The sequence below is a fragment of the Nuphar pumila genome, chromosome 9 (genome assembly GCF_984573655.1).
Source record: "Nuphar pumila chromosome 9, dmNupPumi1.hap1.1, whole genome shotgun sequence".
NCBI classification, from domain to species: domain Eukaryota; kingdom Viridiplantae; phylum Streptophyta; class Magnoliopsida; order Nymphaeales; family Nymphaeaceae; genus Nuphar; species Nuphar pumila.
The window spans coordinates 9,415,459-9,441,852 of record NC_143257.1 but is presented as its reverse complement, the minus strand read 5'-3'; the positions used below and the strand labels follow the sequence as shown (position 1 = coordinate 9,441,852).

The following is a 26,394-nucleotide window of genomic DNA, read 5'->3' as shown; positions in this document are numbered from 1 at the left end:
TAGAAGCCTCTTGGAAGAATTCAGGGGGTGGTTCGATCACAAGTTTGGTAATGCATGGCCTACTCCTTCCTGTCCTGACGTGTTCCACCTAGTGCTGTGTGAAAGAAATGGGTCTGGACATGAAGGGTGTAGCCTTTCTATCAAAGGAAATCAAGAAAGCTATTTGGGCTGTTTGCTGTGAAAACTTTTACAAGCTTGATTGGCCCCAGGAGCACAAACGCTTGGTAAAGATTTCGGAGCCATGTGGGTATATTTTGGAGGGCAGATCACGAGGAGAAACATGCACCCGGGTTCAGATTTAGCTAAGGATAGCAATATTCTTTTGTAATTTGTTAGTTTTTGGTGTACAGTAATTAGTTTATAGCTTTCAACAAGAGCTTTGTCTAATCGAACACATCAAAGCTTGGTTTGGATTGAGCTTTCAAACTTGCCATTTGCGTTTGAGCTTGCATTGTTAGTTTAAACATGGAGATCAAACCGTCTTTGAAGGAGTCAAATTCGAGTCTAGCTCATGTAACTTGGATCGATAACCAACCCAATGCGTGATGGGGTCATATAAATCATCTCCAGCTAAGCTTAATACACCATCAATGAACACAACCAGGCCCTACCTGGCTATACCTCAGGATCGACACACACTGAGATCATTTACCTCCCTCAAACCAATGTGACAAACCAGGGTATCCGGAAGCATACAGCGACACATTTACCTTGCTCACACACTGCTCTCAAACCATTGTCACAAGTGTTAGTATCCGATGAGGGAAAGTCTAGCAATAAACTAAAAAAAAAAAACTTTTTTGTAAGAAGTATTGAGAATAATATTGGCACATAAACCATTCAAAAATGAATATATAACAAAACTTAAAAAAAACATTTTCTTTGAATATAAACATTGAAAAGTGCTAATATTACCTCAATAATATCACAGCAAAGTTATAGAATTTAAGCGATATTTTAAAAATAATTACAATTTTGTTCTGCGCTTAGTGATTCCTGAAAATCTGTAGACATAAACTTGAAATGGCTTTTGAAAATTTTTAACAGTAATGTGAGAGGGGACGTATCTAATAGCATGCATTCTTCCCCTAAGGCAATATAATGGAATCATTTCTTTTGAAGAGGCCCCACTGAAATGGGGATCCTACAGTATGCGGGTACGGCATCATTACAACGGCCGTGGCATCCTAACTGCTGTGTCCATGGAAATTGCCCCACCTCATCATAAGATGGTTACTCACATGGGGTTAGAAAGGCAAATTTAAGTAGTGCTGCTTAATTTTTTTCAGCAGCAGTGGCTGCCCCACCTCAAAAGGCAAACAAAGACAAAGCTAGAACAAGTAATGGGGATAGCCAAAGAAGATCCTGGAAGTGAGAACGGATCTTGTCAAAGCTATATCTTGTCATGAAGAGTGACCACCAAGTCATGAGCATCATCCAGCAACTTCCAAACATCCAGTTGCCCGGCCATATTATTGCATTCCCTAATGATCTCGTCCATGCTGCTGTATTTCTCAATTATCAGCTTCCTTCTCTGCAGAACACATGCAGCTATCGCGTACAACAGCAGATCATTGGTAGGTGGTGCCCGTTGCCTTATCCTTCCCCACGCAGATTTGCCAATCCGGGCCCTGATTGCAGCCTGGTCTGCCCACATGACCTCCCACAGGCACAGTGTCTGTTCAAAATTCAACTCTCTTCTGAATAGCACCACCACCATTCTGTATACAAAGAAACAGTCCTCTGCTTTGAGCTTCTCTAAATGTTTATATAAATGGGAGTCCTTAGACTTTATGATCTTGGACACTATGTTCAGCTGCCTTCGAATTCCAACCTCATCAAGCCTGAAATTGTGTCTAGCGTTATTCATAAAACCGACAAAACACCAGAATGCTTCATCATCTTCCTCCATGACAGCAATTATTGGTGAAAGTAGATCGCTCATACCCTGACAGTAACCAATCTCTGGGTCATAAACTGCATAGGCCTCAAGTATAGCAATTAAACGGGCGGCATGATATATCCTGCACGGCTCCAATTCGTCATAGTCTTTCAGGCCTACAGATTCAGCCAGCTTTCCTGCCACATCCTCTGAGACTGCTGCTAGAGCAGGTGAATATGGTATCCACTCAGCATTCGCACGGACAGCATCAAGACGGATAATTCTCTGCCATGTGGCATAGTCCTCGATTATCTGTCCCCGAGATTTCTTCTCCTCAAGGGGATCTGTCAAAGCATTTTTGGTGCCATTTTCCATAGAGGGAAATGTCTGCATGCTTTCTTCTTCTGTTGAGGATTCACTGTCTGACGATTCTGTCTCCAACACATCAACGTGGCCAACAGGTGATTGAGTGCTACAACTAGCTTCTTCTGTTATACATGAACTAATTTGAGAGTTCTCCACCTGATCAGGTTGATCATCCACACATGCTACAGTAGGCCCACTGTCATCTATGCTTCCTCCCTCAGTGGAAAGCGACTGCCTGGCACTAACCACATCCTCAGAACAAGGTGATTCTGGATTCTCCTGTAAACTAGAATCCTCTCCTCTGCTGCTGCTGCTATGCAACTCCTTGGGACTTTGATTTTCATCAACATTTTTTAAAAGATTTTTGCATTGTCTTCTTAGGTCCTCGTACTCTTTTCTGCACACACAAACCACAATCGATGCATTTTAATAAAAAAACTGAAGTATTGCAGCTGAATGTAACATAAATGATCAAAAGGAAACCTAACCATCCCAGACAATTAAGCGCATTCTGTATACTTTTAAAGATCACAAGAAAAACAACATAGTTAACAGGGACTTGAGATATACCGCTTCTGAGCCCTTGTAGCATCTCTATCAATCTTTGTACTGGCCAGTTCATATCTGCATCTCAGAATGTCATCCTACTTAGAGATAATAATTACAAGAAAACTGACGAATCAAATACATAAAAAGAACAAACTTGTCAGTGCATCAGATAAATTATGCCTGAGTGACAAAAAAATATGGCATTAAAACCACAATTTCACTAAGAAACTTAATCAGAACCCAAGAAAGTGTTTGCATTCCATGAATCTCAGATCTGAGGATTTCAGAGACCCTAAGATTATAAATCTAATCCTTCCTCCTCAGACCATAAAGACAGTTTCTATACTACAAAGGGATTTAAAATCTATATCTTTTAGGGGAGCCAAGATCCCATGTTTGAAAGCCTTGGATCTCTGATCGATTCTTGGATCATAAATTCAAGGAAATAAAATACTACCAAAATGTAACAAGTTCTTTCTTCCTACATAAGTGGAATCTGAGGATGCCCACAAGGGCTCCACTCATCTGGTAGGGGTGACTTGTGAATGTCACCAAGTTGACGGGATGTCACAAGTTTGAAACCCACGGGTGGCATCCCTTGCCACAATGTCAAATCTGGGTGTACTCCCCAGTAGGCAGGGCCCACCTCAAGGGTTTTAGCAACCGGAGGCCAGCCAATGTGTGTGTAGGGGGGTTAGCTCGGACTATCCAAAAAAAAGTGAAATCAGAGAAAAAAAAAGGTATACCCTGTGGCTGAATTGACCAATAGGTTCCCACACTACCCTACCAGCAAGGTCACAAGAACTTTTGAAACATCTAGTTCAATCATGATTTTAAGGTGAAAACCAGGTCTGAGAAAAGGAAAAAAATAAACAAATACATGGACAAGACAAAACAACACATCACAATAACATCAGGAAGAAAATGAGACATTATCACTACTATTTTCGCCACATCAGGAAATCACAGAAAAAGTCTTTAAGTTTGAACATATAGACAATTATAGAAGGCAATTGCCCACAGATTGCAGCATAAAATGCCACCTTAAAGCAGCATGACTTTGCATAAATGTAAGCTTGGTACCCAATATAAAGAAAAACATGTGTACATGCACGTGCACACACATACACACACAGGGTAAGGGTGCTAATGCATGATAAGTAACAAAAGAGCAGAGTTGATGAAATCTTACACTCCAAGGAGAAAAGGCCAAACCTCCTTCCTTATGCTAGGTTCAATTCCCTGCATTATAAACAAGAATGAGAAACAACATATCAAGCAAGAATTACTACAGGAAAAGAAATGACAACATAGCCTCTGCAGCAACAACTGAAGTACGGATGAAGATTATAAGAATAGGAACACAAAACAAGGTGCCACAAAATCTAAAACAGAATAGGTCCTGAATAAGACGAATTGACCAGAATAAACCATCAATGAGATATCCATCTCTGAATAGATAGACAAAACCAGTTATGCTGATTGGCAATAAATCAAAGCAGGTCAAGACTAGAAAACTAGCTAGCCATCACCATACACATTAATCTCAGCTAAAACTACAAGTGCAACCATTAAGGATTGTTGTGCATGTAAGAGGTGGTAGACATGCAGGGATAGGAATCGTTTGTTTCACGTCGGAAAGAGTAGGCTACACTCACAGTGAGAGAGTCACTTAGTGCTTTTGCAAACAATCATGAGCTGCTATAATGAATCCCCTGCTGGCCATCGGGGACTGAGTGGTAAGGCCATGAGCTGCAGGGGAACGGATCACTCATTCTTCCATTCGGGACAGGTGCACGAATGACATGCTTATTCAGTGACCTGTTTGAATTATATATATAAGAGGACTACCATGAAAGCCCTCAAGTTGAAAGAATGTGTTAATATATGTGAGCCCCATCTCTCCCACTGGTTTACCAGGCTCTTCTTCCTGGGTTAATATTCGTTGACCTAGACTTACCTGACTTATAACTAATCCAAATCAACATCCACCTTCCTTGCATATACGTGCGTGTGAACTAACTCCAACCCATACTAAACAGTCCCATTTTCAGTTCAATATCATGCCCATGAAGTCCATCATTAAGGATGTCACACAACCCAAATGTTTGATGAAGTTGACATTTCTTTGATAAGATGATTGAAAGTGATCTACAAAGACTATTTGTCCTTCATAATAGGTAAACAATAAAAATAAAAACAATGATGCCCTCCTCTTCCCAACCCCAATCACGTGATTACATTCTTAGGCCACTGGCCATCAATAACTACAGGCACCAGTGTCAGGATGAAGCCATTGACTCGCCTTGATCTGCACCTTCAGGCCTTGGTTAAAGCTTACACACTAAATAACATTGATGTTGCCAACAAGAATCACACACATTGTTCTCATTCAATTTATCAAGATTTTTCATCCACTAAAGCAGTGTACCTTGAGTCCAACCTAAAAATAAGCATATAATCCTGGAGCATTCACTCCCACTTTCTTTTACATTAAGCCTCAACATAAAGGATACCCACACAATACAATGGGCATGGCCTCTCCACAGCATTATAGTTGCTTCCAGTTCCAGCCTTCCATCAATGAACATGAAATAAGATCATTTTCCAAGGGAGTCATGACTCATGAGTCTGTCCATACCACATGCACTTTCAGTTTTTTTAAGTTCTAGAAATATGACATTGGAACTGTTAAAAAGTGTAACTATATATAATATAATATAATATAATTTTCATTTACTTATTTTTCTTTTTTCTTTTTCCTTTTTATATTTCTTATTTTTTTGTCTAGTTCACAATGAACTAGATTTTTGAACTAGTCAAGATTTGACTAGTCGATGTAGTTGTTGGAGCTAGTCCAACAGCTGCAATTAGAGTCGTTGGAGGGGACTAGCTCCAACGACTCTATGGAGCTTCTTAGAAGCTCCTTTCTCTCCTCATTTGTGTATAAATAAGGGGTGATCCCCCTCTCCATTGTAAGCATTCTTTCATGCATTTCATATGAATGAAATAAAGCTTATAATTTTTATCTTGTGTTCTTTCATTTATGCCCTTTTGTAAAAGGAAAAAGGTTGGGTGGATGAAATGGAAAAGTGCAACTGGAGTGTTGTGCGATCGTAGAATGCCATTGCGGTTGAAGGGAAAGTTTTATAGGACGACTATTAGGCCCGCTTTACTATATGGTACGGAATGTTGGGCTGCCAAGAGACATCATATTCAAAAAATGAGTGTAGTTGAGATGCGTATGCTGAGATGGATGTGTGGAAATACAATAAAAGATAAGATTCGAAACGAGGAGATACGTAAGACGGTAGGCGTTGCACCCATTGAAAATAAGATGAGAGAGAATCGTTTACGGTGGTTTGGACATATTCGGCGAAGGCCTAATGATGCTCCAGTTAGAAGGATGGAGAAATGGGAAAATATATTAGTTAAAAGAGGTCGGGGTAGGCCTAGGAAGACATGGATGGAGGTGATAGGAAAGGATATGAATGCTTTGAACCTCACAGAGGACATGGCATTGGATAGAAATGATTGGAGGAGAAGGATTCATGTGGAAGACCCAGAATGATTTTCTTTGTTGGTTCATATCACCGAGCCCAATTGTTTTGGGATGAAGGCGTAGTTGTTGTTGTTGTTGTTGTTCTTTCATTTATGCCCTTTTGTATGTTATGATTGTAGTGTCTCCAATAGGACACCTATTGTAAGCTTTTGTGCTTTTGTGGAAGATCCTCATTTCATTACATGGTATCAACTTGGAAGCTTTTAGATCATGAAGACTTTCCACCTCATTTTTCGTGCCTCCTTAGCAAAAGTTGATTCATCCTTTTGTTCGTGATTGAAGTGACTTTTTGTGTCATCTTCATTGAAGAAAGAAGACATTTGGAGCGTAGATTGGCTACACAAAATTCGTGATTGTGTTCTCGTCCTTTTCTCTCTTCTTTTTTCTTTTGTTTTTCCTTCTTTTTTTTCTCTTCTCATCTATCTTTCTTTTTTTTCTCACCCTTGTAAAAATAGATGACAATGATAAAGTCACTATCATGCCCATGAAATTAAACGATATCAACTATGTGATGTGGGCTTTAATCATGAAGCACCGCATTTGGAAAAAAGGGTTGTAGGGAACAGTAGATGGTTCTGATTCGAAACCAAAACTAATTCTCATAAAAATTGAGAATGAGAAAGAACTCTCACAAGAGGAGAGAAAAATAAGGCATTGGCTACCTATGAAAAAAATGAAAATAATGAAGGATAGAGTACGCCAAAATTTTGTCACGACTAATTAATAGCATTGACATAAAAAAATGCGCTAGTCCAGCCAAATTCGAGCATGCCAATAAAGCTTGAAAATATCTTAAAAATATATATTCCTTAAAGGATATTGCGCATGTATGCAATTTGCAAGACAAAGTTTGGACTTTGACTCAAAAGGATAAAAGTATTAGGGAATATTATAATGAGTTATCCGAACTTTGAGAAGAATTGACACTTCTTGAGCCAAAATGGCAATGTTCCGAAGATGTCGAGCTTCACCAAAAACAACTCGATATGGAACACTTTTATCAATTTATAAATGTTTCAAGGCCGAAATTTGAAACAACCAAATCGGCTCTTTTGTTGGTTAATCTCGTATATTTTTTCAGTTATTTCAGTCATGTAATTAGTTTCTTAATATATTTTAACTTTTGTTGGTTAATCTCATATATTTTTCAGTTATGTAATCAGTTTTTTAGTTAATTTTATATGTTAATCTCATGTTTTTTAGAATAATCTCATATATTTTAACTTTCGTAGGTTAATCTCATATATTTTTCAGTTATGTAATCAGTTTCTTAGTATATTTTAACTTTTGTTGGTTAATCTCATATATTTTTCAGTTATGTAATCAGTTTTTAGTTACTTTTATATGTTAATCTCACATTTTTTAGAATAATCTCATATATTTTAACTTTTCTAGGTTAATCTCCAGTTATTTCAGTTATGTAATCAGTTTCTTAGTATATTTTAACTTTTTTTGTTAATCTCATATATTTTCCAGTTATGTAATCAGTTTTTTAGTTACTTTTATATGTTAATCTCATATTTTTTAGAATAATCTCATATATTTTAACTTTTGTTGGTTAATCTCATATATTTTCCAGTTATGTATGTTAAAATGTAACATATATATATAATAATAATAATATTATATATATTATATATTTTTTCTATTTTTTATTTTCCTTTCATTTTTTATGTAATATATATTATCTAGTTCATATTGAACTAGATAATATAGTTTGGTTAAGTTTCAACCGGAACTTAACCAAACTGTCTAGTCGTTGAAACTAGTCCAACGGCGAGATTTCTAGCCGTACGACTAAAAGGGAGAGCTACTTATGAGCTCTCCCCTTTGCTCTTGTATAAATAGGGGTACAACCTCCTCTTGTATTTCCACTTCTTGTAATGCTTTTCAATCATCCCTTTACATAAATAAAATTATTTATTATGTGTGTGTTGTTCCTATTTTACCCTTTTTAAGGGCTTTGCTTAAAGTGTCTTTTAGGCACTTCTTTTGAGTATTCCAAGGGCGATCGTGGATGACCACCATTTCATTACATGGTATCGGAGCTACGGGAATATTAGATCTTGGAGAAAAAGCTGCCTCGGTTTCCATGCAAAAGCATTTCGCCACTTGAAGAGAAGTGTTTTATCACTTCATTGGAAGAGTTTCTACATCTTGTATCTCTTTCTTTTTCGTTCTTTTATTGTTCTTCTCTTCTATCCCTATTCTTTCTCTTCCTTTGTAATCGATGGATGACAATGATAAAGTCACCATCATTCCCATGAAACTAACTGATACGAACTATGTAACATGGGCTTCAATCATGAAGCACCATATATGAGGAAAAATTCTTTGGGAGATTGTGGATGGTTCCAAGTCGGAACCTAAACTATCTCTTACCAAAAAAGAGGGAGATAAAGAGGTTCCTCTATCGGAAGAGGAGAAAATCAAGGCCCTAGTCTCTTATGAAAAAAATGGAATGAGTGGAGAATGGCTCATGCAAAAATAATGTCATGGCTTATCAATAGCGTTGACATTAAAAAGTGCTCAAGTCTTGCCAAGTTTGATCATGTCGATAAGGCATGGGAATACCTTAAAAATATGCATTCCTTTAAAGATATTGCACATGTGTGCAACCTCCAAGAAAAAGTTCGAATAATGACCCAAGGAGATAAAACAATTCGTGAATACTACAATGGGTTGTCGGAACTTTGGGAGGAATTTTCTCTCTTAGAACCAAAGTGGCATTGTGTCGAAGACATCGAGCTTCGTCAAAAGCAACTAGATGCTGAACACTTTTACCAGTTTATAACTGGATTAAGGACGAAATTTGAAACCACCAAATCGGCCCTTCTTCACGGGGGAAAAATTTCGTCCATTGTTGAAACTATTGAAGAATTAACAATGAAGGAAAATCGTCTCCGAAAAGGTTCCTCTAAAGTTGATGATAGATTTTGTCTTAGCTGTGTCTAGGCCTGGGAATCATACTCGCACTTACAGGCCACCTCATTTTGGGAGGCAAAATGACGAGTTTGATAAAAGAAAAGTGATTTGTCATCACTGTCATGAACCAGAGTACTATAGGCCTTAATGTCCAAAATTACAGAAAATAGATGAAAAGAAGGTTGCATCAGTTGAAGAATCAAAAGATCAAGATACACCTGTTTCTATGGCTCAACTTTTGGAGATTCTTCAGCCTTTTATTCAAAAGGCCTCTTCTTCCGCTGAAGCCTCAACTAGAGCGACAGTTGCATCTGTTTCCGGTCCAAGTAACTTTCCTTGGCTTTTAGATTCTGGTGCCTCGTTTCATATGACCCCGCATTATAAATGCTTACCTGAATGTTTTAAAAATAACTCAAGTATTTGAAAAATCTTTACAGTAGATGGAACATCTCTTGAAATAAAGAGAATTGGGTGTTTTGAAAAAACCAAAACCTTTTGTATTCCAAAAGTTAGATATATCCCAAAACTTAATTTGAATCTCTTATTTGTTTCTCAAATTTCTGATTATGGATGTAATATATCATTTTCCTCTGATGGTTGCTGGATACAGGATCGCCAGTCAAGGAAGCTGATTGGGGAAGGCCATAGAGAAGGAGGACTGTATAAAATGGACTTTCTAGAACTACCAAAGAATGTTTTTTGTATAAATGTTCAGAAATTGGAAACAAACTTATGGCACAAAAGACTTGGCCATCCTCATCTGTCTAAAATCCATTATTTTCCAAGTTTGGGAAAATTTTGTAAATCTGGAAATTTTGCTTGTAAAGACTGCATTATGGGAAAAATGAAAAGATTACCTTTCTCTAGTAGAACTTTTGTCTCTTCAAAACCTCTTGAGTTAATACATTCGAACGTTTGGGGACCCGCACCAATGATTTCTAAAGGTGGTTTTGCATATTATGTCATTTTTATAGATGATTTTACTAGACATACTTGGATTTATTTTCTTAAACATAAATCCGAAGTTTTTACTCACTTTCAAATATTTCATAAAATGGTCACAAACAAATTTCAAAGTAATGTCTCCATTTTTCGCACTGATTCAGGGAGAGAATTTATGTCTGGAGAGTTTAAAAACTATCTTAATTCATATGGCATTATTCATCAACGATCTTGCCCAAATACCCTGCAACAGAATGGTCTTACAGAACGCAAACATCGTCACATTATGGAGACCACTCGGACCTTGCTAATAGCAAGCCAAATGCCAAAAAGATTTTGGGTTGAAGCAGCTTTAACTGCTACTTATCTTATAAATCGAATGCCATCTTCTTCTTTAGAAAACATATCTCCGATTGAAAAACTTTATACCTTAGCTCCAAACTACTCCAGGTTAAGAGTATTTGGTTGCAAATGTTTTGTATTTATAGAAAAAATGATAAGTTCTCTCCTCGTGCTATTTCATGTGCCTTTTTAGGATATGCCAAAAATCAAAAAGGGTACAGATGTTATGATGTTCAAAATAATAAGCTATATGTGTCAAGGAATGTGACCTTCCTTGAAAAAGATTTTTTTTTTTAAATGAAAAACCCAAGGATATTACTGAATATTCCTTTTTAATTGACGTAACTTCCAAATCCGATGAAGAGGATTTTGAATGTATTTTTGACAATGATCAAAGCCCTACTAACTATGAACATGATATTGAAGATCAAACTAGTAGGGATGTTAGTCTTCAGTATTCAAGACGAAGAATTGGAGAGCAACGCCCTCCACGTGCGTTAGAAAGATTTTCTGAAGCTTCTCCTTGTAGGACTTCTAGAATCTCTAGACCCCCCGGGAAGTTTGTGTCTTATGAGTCCTTTTCACCCTCATATAGGGCAACTCTTGCTTTAATTCAATTTTATGTTGAACCTTCCTCATATCTTGAAGCAAAAAATCATGCAAAAATTGAAGCTATGAAATTAGAGCTAGATGCTTTAGAAAAGGTCAATACTTGGTGCATCCAAGATTTACCTCTTGGAAAGAAACTTATAGGTTGTCGATGGGTCTATAAAGTCAAAACCAAAAGTGATGGGATCCTAGAAAGATATAAGGCACGACTTGTAGCCAAAGGCTATGCTCAAGAGTATAGCATTGATTACGAAGAAACCTTTGCTCCTGTGGCTCGAATGACCATAGTTCAAACTTTAATTGTCTTAGCCTCTATTAAGAAATGACCTATATTTCAAATGGACGTTAAAAATGCTTTCTTAAATGGAAGTCTTGTTGAAGAAGTGTACATGGAAGCTCCTCCTGGTATTAGTCTTCCTAAGGGTAAAATTCTTCGTCTTGAGAAAGCTCTTTATGGTCTAAGCCTGGTATGACAGGTTTAGTCATGTTATGATTGATATTGGTTTTCATTTTTGTTTGACTAACACTGCCTTGTTTATTAAGCAATCTGATGCAGGTATCATCATTCTTCTTTTTTATATGGATGATATGATCATCACTGGAGGTGACAAACAGGGAGTTGCTAATATCAAAACTCTTCTTAAAACTCATTTTGAGATGTCTGATCTAGGACTATTATGATATTTCCTAGGAATAGAAATTGCTTATTCCCCCAGAGGGTATTTGATATCTCAATCTAAATTTGCTTCTAACATTGTTTGCAGGTCTGACATCTCAGATGAAAAGAAAGTAGATACTCCAGAAGTAGTTAATGTTAAGATGAAAATTGATGATGGAGAATGACTTGAAGATCCTACTCCATTTAGACAACTTGTTGGAGCTCTTTCCTACCTTACTATCACTCGGCCAGACATTGCACATGTCGTCCACACGGCTAGTCAATTTCAACATGCCCCCACCTCTATTCACATGGGAGTAGTCATACGCATTATTAGATATTTAAAGAATTCTCTTTCACGAGGACTCTTCTTGTCCGCATCATCCTTTTTAGATTTAATTGCTTATACGGATGTTGATTGGGGGTGATCCTAATAATAGGCACTCAACCACTGGGTTTTGTGTGTTTTTAGGTGAATCTCTCATATCATGGAGGTGCAAGAAGCAGCAAAAGGTTTCTCTTTCCTCCACTAAAGCCGAATATAGAGCCATGGCAACTACCACAATGGAGGTTGTTTGGCTCCGAAGACTATTAGCTGACATGGGAGCTGAAGCAACACAGGCCTCGAGCATGTGTTGTGACAATAAGAGTGCAATCTACATCGCAAGCAACCAGACCTTTCATGAACGCACCAAACACATAGAGATGGATTGTCCCTATGTCCGAGAGGAGTTCCTGCATGGCACCATTGATCTGCCATATGTTACATCAGAATACCAATTAGCATATTTCTTCACCAAACCTCTTGCAGCTCCCAGATTCCACTTTCTTTTAGACAAACTTTCACTCATTGTACCGTAAGTTTGAGGGGGAGTGTTAAAATGTAAATATATATAATAATATTATTATTATATATATTATATATTTTTTCTATTTTTTATTTTTATTTTCCTTTCATTTTTTATGTAATATATATTATCTAGTTCATATTGAACTAGATAATATAGTTTGGTTAAGTTTCAACCGGAACTTAACCAAACTGTCTAGTCGTTGGAACTAGTCCAACGGCTAGATTTCTAGCCACTGGACTAGTCCAACGACTAGAAGGGAGAGCTCCTTATGAGCTCTCCCCTTTGCTCTTGTATAAATAGGGGTACAACCCCCTCTTGTATTTCCACTTCTTGTAATGCTTTTCAAGCATCCTTTTACATAAATAAAATTATTTATTTATGTGTGTGTTGTTCCTATTTTACCCTTTTTAAGGGCTTTGCTTAAAGTGTCTTTTAGACACTTCTTTTGATTATTCCAAGGGCGATCGTGGACGACCACCATTTCATTACAATGTAATCGGTTTCTTAGTATATTTTATCTTTTGTTGGTTAATCTCATATATTTTCCAGTTATGTAATCATTTTTTAGTTACTTTTATATGTTAATCTCGTATTTTTTAGAATAATCTCATATATTTTCCAGTTATTTCAGTTACGTAATCAGTTTCTTAGTAAATTTTAACTTTTTTTGGTTAATCCCATATATTTTCCAGTTATATAATCAGTTTTTAGTTACTTTTATATGTTAATCTCATATTTTTTACTACTTATTTGAGATTTTTTATTTCTTATTGGCCGTTATTTCATCAATAAAGCATCTCTTTATTTATTTGTATTTTTAAATATTTTTTTATAATTTTTTTAAAGTTTTCAAAAAAAAATTTGAGGCTTACGCCTCGCCTCGGTTTTTGGTGGAGCGCTTTGCTACGGCTCAACGCTTTTCACAACACTGATGTGCACACTTATAAGCCGCCTCACTTTGGTAGACAAAATAGTGTTTATAACAAAAGAAAAGTCATTTGTCACCATTGTCATGAACTGAGGCATTATAACCCTCAATGTTCTAAGTTGAAGAAAAGAGAAGAAAAGAAAGTTGCAATCGTTGGTTCGAAATCAAAATATCAAATCAATCAAGATGCACTTGTATCTATGACACAATTAATGAAGATCCTTCAACCTCTTCTCAAAGGAGCATCCTCCTCGACTGAAGCCTCAACCAAAGCAGTTGTCTCATCCTTCTCCGATCCCGGTAACTTTCCTTGACTTTAGTACTTCTTTTTATATAACCCCAAATATCAATAGTTTGTCTGAATGTCTTGACAATAACTCAATTGTGTCAAAAGTTTTCACAGTTGATGGTACATCTCTTGAAATAAAAGAAATAGGAAACTTTGAAAACCTTCAAAAATCTAAAAAAATCTTTATTCCAAAAGTTAGATATATTCTTAAACTAAATCTAAACCTTTTATCTGTCTCAAATATTTGACTATAGGTGTAACATCTCATTCTCTTCTCATGGTTGTTGGGTACAGGATCACCAGTCAGGGAAGCTGATTGAAAAAGGCCATAGAGAAGGAGAACTCTACTATATGAATTTTTTGAAATTACCCAAGAATGCCTTTTGTTATAATGTTTAGAAATTAAATTTGGATCTATCGCACAAAAGACTTGGTCATCCTCATCTATCCAAAATCCAACACTTTCCAAGTTTTGAAAAAATTTGTAATTCTTAAAATTTTAATTGTAAAGATTGTATTTTTGGAAAAATGAAAAAAGTATCATTTGATGATAGAACATTTGTTTCATCTAGACCACTTGAGTTAATACATTCGGATGTTTGGAGTCTCGCATCGATCATATCAAAAGGTGGATATGCATATTATGTAATTTTTGTTGATGACTTCTTTAGGCATACTTGGATATAGTTCCTTAAACATAAATCAGAAATCTTTTCACATTTTCAAACATTTCACAAAATAGCTAAAAGTAAATTTTGAAATGATATTTTCATTTTTCGCACTGATTCAGGGAGAGAATTTTTGTCAAAAGAATTTAAAAACTACCTCAATTTTCATGGCATTACACGTCAAAGATCATGTTCACACACACCTCAATAAAATGGTTTGGCCGAACGAAAACACCGACACATTATGAAAACCACTAGGACTTTATTAATAGCAAATCAAATTCCAAAAGAATTTTGGGCAGAAGCAGCCCTAACTGCTACCTATCTCATTAACCTAATGTCATCTTCTTCTTTGAAAAATATAACTCCAATTGAAAAACTTGTCAAATTATCTCATGATTACTCCCGATTGAGAGTTTTTTGATGCAAATGTTTTGTCTTCACCAACAAAAATGATAAACTCTCCCCTCATACCATTCTTTGTGCCTTCTTAGGTTATGTAGATAATAAAAAAGGCTATAGATGTTATGATTTTAAAAATGAAAAATTATATATATCAAGAAGTATATCCTTCCTCAAAAAAGAAAGTTTTTTTATTTTGAAAAGACCAAGGAAGTAACCGAATATTCCTTTTTAACATATTTGACTTCAAAATCTAATGAATATGACTATGAACATGACCGCGACGATGATCAAGATATTGTTGATTTTGAACATAAAGTTACTAATGAAGAGAAAACCCATAGGGACACCAGTTTATAATACTTACAACGTAGAGAATCCAACCTTCCATGTGCATTGGAAAAATATTCCAAAGCACAAACTAGAAGGTCTTCTGGAGTCTCTAAACCTCCTGAAAAATTTGCGTCTTACGAATCTTTTTCACCCACATATAAGGCATTTATTACATTAATACATTGATATAAAACCTGCATCCTATACTCAAGCCAAAAATCATACAGAGTAGATAGAAGCCATGAAAGAAGGACTAACACTTGAACCATTCAAGATATTCCATAAGGAAAAAAACCTAAGTTATAGGTGGGTTTATAAAGTCAAAACCAAGAGTGACAGAACTCTTGAAAGATATAAATAAAGGCAGATTAGTGGCTAAGGGGTATTCCCAGGAGTATGGCATTGATTACGAAAAAACTTTTGCTACTGTTGCCCAAATGATCACAGTCAGGACACTGATAGCCTTAGCCTCTATTAGAAAATGACTCATATTCCAAATGGACATCAAAAATATTTTTCTTAATGGACACTTAGTTGAAGAAGTTTATACGAAAGTACCTCCTAGCATTAGTATTCCTAAGGATAAAGCTCTTCGTTTAGAAAAGGCCTTTTATGGCCTTAAAGAGGTACCAAAAGTCTTGTATGACAAGTTTAGTCATGTTAAACTTGATATTGGACTTAGAACTTGTTTAACTGATACTGCTTTATTTATTAAGATTTCTGATGCAGGAATTATTATTATTCTTCTTTATATGGATGACATGATCATCACCGGAAGCAACAAAGAGGGAGTTGAAAACATTAAAAAACTTCTTAAAATTTATTTTGAAATAACTCATTTAGGTTTATTAAAATATTTTTTAGGAATTGAAGTTGCTTATTCTCCACGAGGATATTTATTATCCCAATATAAGTTTTCTTTTGATATTATTTCTAGGTTTGGAATGACAAATTATAAGAGGGTAGATATTCCAGAAGTTGTCAACATCAAAATGAGAATCGATGACGGACAACCTCTTGATGATCCTACTCCTTACAGACAACCTAAGTCACATGGGTGCGGGTGCGGCACTTTAAAAAACCTTGGGTGCGAGGGTGCGGCAGGGCAAAAATGTATATATATATATATATATAATTTTGAAGTTTTAACAGTTAACAACAATAACACTATTATATATAAGGGAACCTTGACAGTTTCAAGGTTGGCATAGTCAGATAGACCATTTTCTTAGTCAACTATATGTCTTGGACTGGTCAAAACAGGGGTACATTGACCAGGCTATATGAACATATACATGCTTGAGTGATTCAATGTAACTTCATATTTCTAACATTAAACCTTCTGCAGCATGTGTCATTAAATGAGTTATGAAACGAACTGCAGCAGAATTATGACCACGCAACAGAAACTATAATTTCTGTTGACATAGTCAGATAGACCATTTTCTTAGTCAACTATATGTCTTGGACTGGTCAAAACAGGGGTACATTGACCAAGCTATATGAACATATACATGCTTGAGTGATTCAATGTAACTTCATATTTCTAACATTAAACCTTCTGCAGCATGTGTCATTAAATGAGTTATGAAACGAACTGCAGCAGAATTATGACCACGCAACAGAAACTAAAATCGAGTACAAACACATATAAGCATACACCTGGAAGAGCAACCAGCAAAAGAACTTGAATGAAGAGAATACCTTGTGTTTCTTGAAACAGGAAAGTGAGCAACTGCACCTTAAAATATTGACAAATCAATAACTTCTGTAACTTGGTAGATCTTATAATCCTATGAACTGAACTTAGATAATGAATCAATCCCAAAACAAATAAATTAAACCCATTACATGCCCATAACATAGCAACACATTTTAAGCAATGGTTGATAGAACGACATTTCAAAAAAGATGAAAGTAACATTTGACCTTAAGTCATCAAGCATAAGCAACTAATAAAATAGATTGTAAACGAAATAAAAAATCAAGAAGCTCCACAAAACCCATTTTAGCATAGAATCAAAAGCCCCAAAATCAAATAGTCAAAGATCCCCAAAAAATAAATACAAATTTCATTAACTATATACCTCTATAGCATCATCAATTCATCGAAAAATTTTGGAATGCCCAAACCCCCCAAATAACATTATTGAAAAAATTTCGGAATGCCCAAAACCCCCAAATAATATTATTGAGAAAATTTTGAAATGTCCAAAAAGCCTATTAATAAAAAGTTAAAAACCCTAGAAGCACGTTTCGAAAGCGAGAAACATCACGCTCCCGAAACGCATAGGGAAGCACGTCTTTTTTTTGGGAAACATGCTTCCCTTTTATGGGAAACGCGCTTCCCATTTATGGGAAGCGCGCTTCCTTAGCGCTTCCCACATGCTTCCCCCTCGCTTCCCCATTTTTTATTTTTTATTTACTTTTTTTTTCGCTCCCCCCCCCCCCCCCCCCCCTTCCGGGCTTCTTAAATTGTATATATGGATGGATCAAGGGGGACTTAAGGGTAACGCATCGACATTTAGTAGCATTCTGTACTGACGCTAGAGCTGTAGAATGGGGACTTCAGATTCATAATCTGAGTATAGTTCTTGGGTTTGAGTTGAATTTGTATGTTGGGTCTGCTCTTGTTGGTTTTTATATGCAATGTTGGAGCATAGATGATGCAATCAAAGTGTTTGGTTTAATGTCGGAGCGAACTTTGGCTACTTGGAACTCGATACTTTGTGGATATAGCAAATATGGTCGATCAGACCAATTGCTTGACATGTTTGGAAAGATGCAGGCAGCAGGCATGGAACCAAATGGAGTTAGTTATAGTTATGTCATTCATGGGTGTGATCATGAAGGTGTTTTGAGCCAGGGAAAGCAAGTGCATTGTCGCATGATTAAAACTGGATTGGCTGAATCTCATTTTTTCATCGCTAATGCAATAGTTGACATGTATTCTTCTTCTGATTGCTTAAGCGAAGCCATCAAATCATTTGAGCTAATGCAGTTTCAAGATGTGATATGTTGGAATTCTATTATTTGGGTCCATGCCAGACATGGATATCTGCACAGAGTTGTAAACTTGTTCAGCCAAATGCATCAGTGGGGGAAAAAACCCACGATTCATTCACTTATTGAACTCTTGAATTCGAGTACTGGCTTGCAAAGTTTTCAACTTGGGAAACAAATATATGGGCCCATTCATCCACATTTTTTTTTCGCTTACCCTTAACTTAAGCCCTGCTTCCCCATTCGTGATGTTCTTCTAAGTCATCCCACGCTTCCCGCTTCCTAAAATTTTGAAAGTGCATCGCTTCCCGCTCCCGCTTCCTCGACTGGTAACTCTTGTCGAGCCATTAGGGGCTCTATGGTCTTTTTGACCATAGTCTTTGGGAACTCCCAATGGTCTCCCTTTTCATACATAAATAGGGGTGTAACCCCCCTTCTTCTTTATGCTTTTACTCAAGCACTTCGCAGGCACATTGTGAGTTGATCTTGTTAGCCCTTAGTGGCATTGGCTTGTGCATTTTTTGTGATTACAATATTGTAAGCCCTTAGTGGCATTGTTTTTATCACTTCTACTATTTCATTACAGCCATAACCCACTTTTAGTAGTTTTTTATTAAGAGTATATAGTATCTTCCACTAACTTCTAGTGGGACCAACTGCGCATGGATCAAGAAAACCATATCGACATCATAAGGGCATGTTTGGAAGCAAGAAATAGTAAGAAAAATGCAAGTAGAAAAGAAAAAATGAACCTTTCCAACCATTCCAAAAGAGAAATTTTTGAAAGGGAAGTTTTTCTAAAAAGTGTGATTTTTTATAGGAAAAAATTTCTCAAGCTGGGGCAGTGGAGGAATTTTCCCTATCAAAAATTCTTTTTGATTAGGGCAATCATTCAACCACAACACATCTCATCCCATGGTGGAAAATGAGAGGGGGGGGGGGGGGGGGGGGGGGGTAGATCGATCCCCTCAGAGAGAGAGAGAGAGAGATGGTGGTGAGTGGGAAGAAGATGGAAGACACACTTCTTGTGGCAGCCCATGGGATGAGATGTGTTGTGGTTGAATTCATGCTACACAAACATGTGAGAGTTGTTCATTTAGAAAAGTTTGTTAAAATAGGTTACACACACACATATATATGTACATTTACAGTGTTGTCATTTGTACTCCCCTCAAGGGCATTTTGCTCTTTTTACTGCATGTAATAGTTACTGTTCACTAAGAACAATTCTGTTTTTTTTGTCTTTGTTGTAATAGAGCATGGGCTCTATGGTCAAAGACCATAAAGTCGTTGGGAGCTACCCAACGGTCATATTTATGGCAATTGGAAGCTCCCAACGACTCTATTGGGAGGTCCCCAATAGAGCCCAAAGCTCTCTAAAATGTACAAATAGGAGATGATCCCCTCTCTTATATTGAATGCTTCTCTTAAGCATTTTGTGTCTAATAAAAACTATATGTTTTATATTGTGTTCTTTTGACTCTTGGAGTATTGTATTTGCACTTTGTGCTTTTGTAGTCTTAGTGCTCTTGTATTGTCCTTTATTGGACTTGTGTTAGTGATTGTGCACTTGGTATTTGTTTTTCGTATCATAGCCTTACTGCACTTGGTCTTGTGGAGGTTACCATCTAGTGTTCGTGTGTTTGTAACATGCTCTCCAAATCTACCCCTTTCTCTCTCTCTTTCAACATGGAGCATGATTACAAGATTGACATTTCCTTCAAACTCAGTGAAACATACTACATGATGTGAGCTTCCGCCATGGAGAACAACCTCAAAGGAAAGAAGCTTTGGATATATGTGATGGGCACTATTCCCAAGCCTCAGCTTGTACTCACCAACAAGGAAGGAAATGAAGTTAAATCTCTTTATGGTGATGATTGTGTCAAAGCCATATAAGATTATCAATCCAAAATAGAGGGTTGGGAGAGTAATCATGCAAGAATTCTTGCATGGTTTAAAAACAATGATGCCATCAAAATATGTGCCGACATTGCAAAATTTAGAAAGGCCAATGAAGCTTGGCCATTTATGAAAGGCATGTATACGCAAAAAGATCTTGCAAGACAATATTTCGCAAAAAGATCTTGCAAGACAATATTTCTTGTAAGAGAAAATACGAACTACCAAACAAGGAGACATGAGTGTCTAGGATAACTTCAGTACCCTATCCCCCTTATGGGATGAGTTGGCACTTCTTGAACCTAAATGGTTTGTCATTGAAGACATTGAACCAAGACGGGAGCAAATGGAGAATCAAACTTTCGATATAACTCACCACAAGTTTGAAGGAGGTGTTAAGATGTACGTATATAATGTATATATAATGTATACATATATTATATATAGGATATTTTCATCTTTTCCTTGTGTAATAAGTTCGGTCCTCTAGAGACATATTTTCCTTTTTCTTTATTTTAATTTTTGTATTGTCTTTATCCTAAAAACCAAGGATGTTAAGGTCTTTTGCTCTTAAGAGTCGGTGGAAGCATCCCAAGGGCTATATTTATAGCCATTGGGAGCTCCCAATGACTCTATGGGAGCTCTCTTTTGGCTCTTCCTTCGTGTATATAAGGGACCTCTTGTCCCCATGTTATATAATGTTTCTCTTAAGCATTTATGCTTAATAAAGATGAATATTTTTACATTTTGTGTTTTTCTATTTAGTCCCTTAATGTTTTATATGCACTTAGTGCTTGTGTTGTTGCCCCTTGATCACTATTGTTTTATCCTATAGTGGACTTGTGCCTATGCACATTGTGTTGCGATCTTGTAAAGCCCTTAGTGGCATTGTTTTTGTATTTTCTGCTATTTCATTACAATAAATACAGGTGTAGCCACCATGGTTTTCATCGATATACCATGCTAACCTCATGTTATGGATATAAGGCAAGATTACCCCTTTCTAGGTAATATAATTGGTGGAAGTAAGCTTGACACTCACTTTAGGAAAGAAAACAGAAGACTGAATCAGAATAGAAGATGAAGTTATATTGAAAAATTAACAGGGCCAGAAAAACAGGTCTCACTTTTTTTTTGTTGAGACCAAAGGAAAATTAGTTCTGGTTACACACCAATACTGCAGCACAAACTCTTATGTAGGCCCTAAGTGACAAAAGAATTTATGTGGCACGATTCCCAAGAAAGTGGCACGTTCCATGAGAAATTGATGTCAGGCTGAAAACCGACCCAACAGCAATAGGATGCAGATAGAAGATATTTTTTAAGAGAAACTGAAAGATAATGTGACACTTTAGAGAAAAGAAATGAAGAATGAAGAAAAAAAATAAGACGAAAGTTGGGTCACTCAGTATGATATAAAGAAAAGATCGGTGGACAAGAAAGACATTAGAAGTCCAGATCTAAAGAAAAGAATCAGATTCAGCAGTACACAAACTTGATGATAGGAAAACATCAGAGAATAAAGAATAGAAATAAGGGTGAAAGAAAGGGAAAGTAGAAAGAAAAGAAGACGAATAGAAAGCAAAGGAGGAAATAGGAAGAAGGTAGACTTACCTTTACTCAGTACCGAAATCAGCAAGAGCCTGGGATCGATGGCTCTGATACCATGAAAACTGACACAACACCTAGATAGAGAGAGGGAGAGAGAAGGAGATATGGAGGATCGTATGCTCCCGTTGGCCCTTAAGATTCTTTCTCATGTGAAGAGCTGCACCTGTGATTTCTAGCCCTAAATGGCAGATTATAGAATAGTACAAATAAATTTTAAATATTACATCCATATCCCTATAGGGGATGTCCCGTACAGACATACAAGGAAACATTCAACTTAATTGACTGTTTTGTCCCTGATATCCATTTATACAGATTCTAAGAGTAACAAGAAGAAACAAAATATTTTGAACAGGTTTGTATAATAAAACTGAAAGTTAATGGAGTTTAGTTTGCTTTCAACAAAAAAAGGATAGAGCACAATGAAGACTCACCCCACTGCGAACTTTTTTCAAAAAGTTAACTCCACCATCAAGAAGTTTTCCATCTGACGAAAATAAATTATGCCATTGTTGACATGTTAGGGCATGTTTTCTCCTCCTACGAGACCATGGAGATTTAAGACTACCCCTGCAATTAATTCAGCAGCAGCATGATCAATTGGTGTTAAACATGGACAAGGAAAGAGTATGTTCATTATTAAACACATCAAGGAATGAAAACATGGAAAAGGAAAACTTGGTCTAAGGAGAAAACAACGGGAATGACTTTATGATGATAATTCATACAGACTATACTGCACATGTAATGGAAGTTTGATTATGGCAAGCGATCGCACAACAACCATCAAATTTTCAAAGTAACAATGCTAGCATTAGAATTTCTGAGCTATATTATAAACAGCAAGTTAACAATGTTAGATATGAAAAGTCGGTTTTCAAGCACTGATAAGAGCAAATGATGTTTAACAACATACTAGGAAAATGTACTTAAATTTTGAAAAAATAACACATATATATTATCCAATTAGTCATGTTAATGTGTTTTTAACATATTTTAATATGATTTAACTTGATATTCATAAGATTTTTTTTAATGGATTAATAACAACTGACCTTTAATAATCTAGTAAAGTAATCTTAAAGTTGTCATGAGTAACATGTCATTTTGAACATAGCACCATTTTATGGTACCTGCAACTACAACCATGCTTGTGTACTATCACTAAACTGTAAAAGATGTGCATTTATAAGTACAAGAAATGAGATTAATTTCTCCAAAAACTCTTGGATGTTCATGCATTCCCAGTTTACATTTTATAAATCAACAGATATATTGCAAAGTAAGTCAAAGCTAACAGAAGACTGGACTGTGAACTACCATTTACAATTTTACCAAATACTTCACCAGAAGTGTGTAAATCATAATAAATGAGTTAGTCATTTTTACTTGTTTATAATCCCATTGCACTCTTAGATATGTGAATGTATTGAAATCCTGGCTCACACTTTAACTTCATTCAAATTAACTTACAGATGAGAAGATGCACAAGAGCTTTATACTGTTACCAAAAACCACTTGCTATGGAGGCATAGTTCTAATAATATCATCTACCTTCTAAATGGCAGGCCCTTTGAGATACATCTGCCCTGGACCCCAACAGTTTCAAATGATACCCCTAAATGATTTTGAACAAGTTCCAACAAACCCCCAAACAAGTGATGATGCAAAAGCCATCTCCAAACCTTTTGATCTGTTCTCCCTCTCTCAAACTATAGCCTGAACATTTTGGAGACTTGAAAATATTATGAAGTTTGTTGCCATGTCCCAACTTAATTTTACATTTAGGTCACCAGAAACCCCAACAACAAGGCAACGAACTCAAGAAGCTGTCGTTGGTATGGTTAAGGAATCAGTTTTAGACCATCACCCGAAAGCAAAACTATGCCTGAATGCCCAGTCAGTTCCTCAGTTTTAAAAACCACAGGAAGGCCATACAAAACAAAAGGCTAATAGAGAAAACAAAATGACTGCCAGATAAGAGGTACATCTTGAGAAGGCTTGTTTGAATCTATACCAGCAAAAGTCATCAGCACCCAAGACACCCAATTATCCCATCCAGAAGAATTCAGCATTCAACAAACCAGAACCAAGTCACAAACACCAAAAGAATTGAATTCACCAAAAGGTCATCTCTGTTAATCATGTCAACGTATAAAGGACCAGAGCTTGCCGATCAGTCCAACAACAATACTAGGTCGATGTCTATTCCCTTCCGCAATTCCCTGTCGGTTGCCCCAATCACAACATATCCTACCCCCTCCTCCTCTGAAAAGAAACACGTGAAGAATACACAAAAAAAAGTCTTATTTTTTCTTTCTGCATTATGAGAAATAAATCTTTCGGTTATTTTCCGTCATAAGAACCACGCACCAGGTCAATCACCTAAACCAAGCTTGGTTTATTCTTATCTAGTTGAATTGATGGATGAAAAATAATACAAAAATGAAAATAAAAAGAAAAAAAAGCAGATCCAGGAGAACAAAGGATCCAATCTGCTTACTAGCATTCATCCAGTAACTGGGCACCTTTCAAGTTTCTGGGAACTGAACAGCAGGGGCTAGATTTTCTACAAATAGTAAGTCTAAATTAGTCAACTAGGTCTTCCAGACGCTTTTTCTGGTTGCCGCCCATCAAACCATTTGTAGACGCAGTCACTGATGGGCATTCAACAAACAATCCGTACATTCAAAGGGAAAAGAAAAGAAAGAAAGACAATGGTAATACAAACCAAGGATCAATCTTTTACTGTAGCGGTTCACCGAAAAAAAAACAACAAATTCACACCAAGCAGAAATCAAACCCCACATAAAATTCCTCCCTTTGAAGACCATAAGGGGAAAATTCCAATATCAGATCTATGAAAATACCAGAACCAACTCATTCTAATTCCCCTATTTCGAATCACATAAAGGAACAACAAACGCCTAAACTCCGATAAGAGATCACGATTATCCAATCAAAATAAGAAAAAAACGAGTAGAGACACGGATCCAGGACGAGAAACAACAGAGAGAAGCAGAGAATCAAAGACGGCGAGAGTAAAAAAAGCAGAGAGAGAGAGAGCAGGGAAGGGAGGACTCACCGTCTGGAGAGGGGAGAGGGTGACGATGAGGATGACGACAGCAGCGGCAGCAGCGATGACGACGATGAAGAAGGAGGTGAGGAGGAGGAGGAGGAGGAAGACGCAGACGAGGCCGCCACGTAGAGAAGCGATCGTATGTGAATCCACGACGAGGAAGAAGAGGAAGAGGAGGAGGAGGAAGAAGATGAAGAAGAAGTATGGGATCTGCCTAGGGTTCTCATTTACAACATCTCTCTTTTTAATTTTCCTTTTTAATGTCTCTGGTGGTGATCTGCTGATGATTACCTACGAGAGTAGATGAGGGCGGCGGCCAAGGCCACGCCCGTCATGGCCGTGACGAAGAGGGCTAGGCCATTGGAAGCGCCCCAGAAGGCACCACCGCCACCCCGGACGCTGCTGGTGGTGGTGCTGCTGCTGCTGCTGGCCAAGGCGCTAAAGAACATGGAAGACACGCGAACTCCGATTCCGCCACCACCTGCTCCGCCTCTCGATTGCCACTCCACCATCACCCAACACCCACCCCCTCCCACACTGATCCTGCCTCCTCCTTTACTCTCTCTCTCTCAATTGGAGGAAGAACTATTAGATGATCTCCCTTTTTTCAAAATAAAGGGGGAAATAAAGGAAAAGATGAGGGCTTGTGGAGGATATGGCAGATTACGGTAGTGCCCCTTGCTTTCCTCTCGGTTTTCTTTTCTAGTCTGGATTTACAAATGTGCTTTTTATTTAATTTCATCGGATGGTGTCTTCCGTAATCTGTATCACAGAGACACGTGCACATGAGGACACGTTATGGATATAGATGGCCTTCTTGCCGGCCCGATTAGGGCCCGATAAGTCTGACTCATGTTTTGGCCCATACCCGACCCAACCCTCGGGCCGAGCCTCTTAGGCCTGACCTATTTAATGGGCTTATGATATGTCTGGTGACTGTGGCCTGTTACTACTACAACAACAACAACTACGCCTTCATCCCAAAACAATTGGGGTCAGCGATATGAACCAAAAAAGAAATTCATTTTGGGTCTTCCACATGAATCCTTTTCCTCCAATCATTTCTATCCAATGCCATGTCCTCGGTGAGGTTCAAAGCATTCATATCCTTTCCTATCATCTCCATCCAAGTCTTCCTAGGCCTACCCCGACCTCTTTTAACTAATATATAGCCTGTTACTAATACCTTAAATTCAGATGTAGGTCTAAATCCACACAAATCCAATACATTGACAAGCTTACCAGTGTCATTTTTTTTAGTTTTAGTGGCACTCTTGACTATAATGTTTAAAGGATAGTTGCTAGAGGAGTACAGTACAGGTACACAAAGCCCTCAAAAGTTTCAGAGACATTTTAATTGAAACATGATTCCTAAAATACAAGTTTTTAATACACAACAATACAATGTTATAGAAGTAGTTTTCTTAACGATGGTACTAGTTTCTAAAAAATATATAATGTCATTTACCTTATAAGAATAATATAACTGGTAG

At 37.0% G+C, this 26,394-nt stretch overlaps 1 protein-coding gene across 2 annotated transcripts; it reads right to left on the bottom strand.

Moving 5' to 3' along the window:
* Positions 1 to 336: 336 nt before the first annotated feature.
* LOC149828394 (rab GTPase-activating protein 22-like) lies at positions 337 to 25,510 on the bottom strand. 2 transcript variants are annotated; one of them, XM_090017552.1, is made up of 5 exons: positions 24,908 to 25,510; positions 22,257 to 22,392; positions 3,990 to 4,039; positions 2,819 to 2,872; positions 337 to 2,645 (listed from the first exon to the last, which is right to left on the bottom strand). In XM_090017552.1, exons 1-5 carry the CDS (start codon positions 25,126 to 25,128, stop codon positions 1,394 to 1,396), a joined length of 1,713 nt encoding a protein of 570 aa, XP_089873678.1. In that variant the 5' UTR covers positions 25,129 to 25,510; the 3' UTR covers positions 337 to 1,393. The 2 variants fall into 2 exon arrangements, with proteins under 2 accessions (XP_089873678.1, XP_089873679.1); XM_090017553.1 differs by having other exon boundaries at positions 25,193 to 25,466.
* Positions 25,511 to 26,394: the final 884 nt, after the last annotated feature.

Coding starts and splice junctions, on each gene's coding strand:
- LOC149828394 (XM_090017552.1), bottom strand. CDS start 25,128: ATGAGAACCCTAGGCAGATCCCATACTTCTTCTTCATCTTCTTCCTCC. Junction 22,393..24,907: donor CCCTCTCCCCTCTCCAGACG/GTGAGTCCTCCC, acceptor AATTAATTGCAG/GGGTAGTCTTAAATCTCCAT. Junction 4,040..22,256: donor TGAAAAAAGTTCGCAGTGGG/GTGAGTCTTCAT, acceptor TTTATAATGCAG/GGAATTGAACCTAGCATAAG.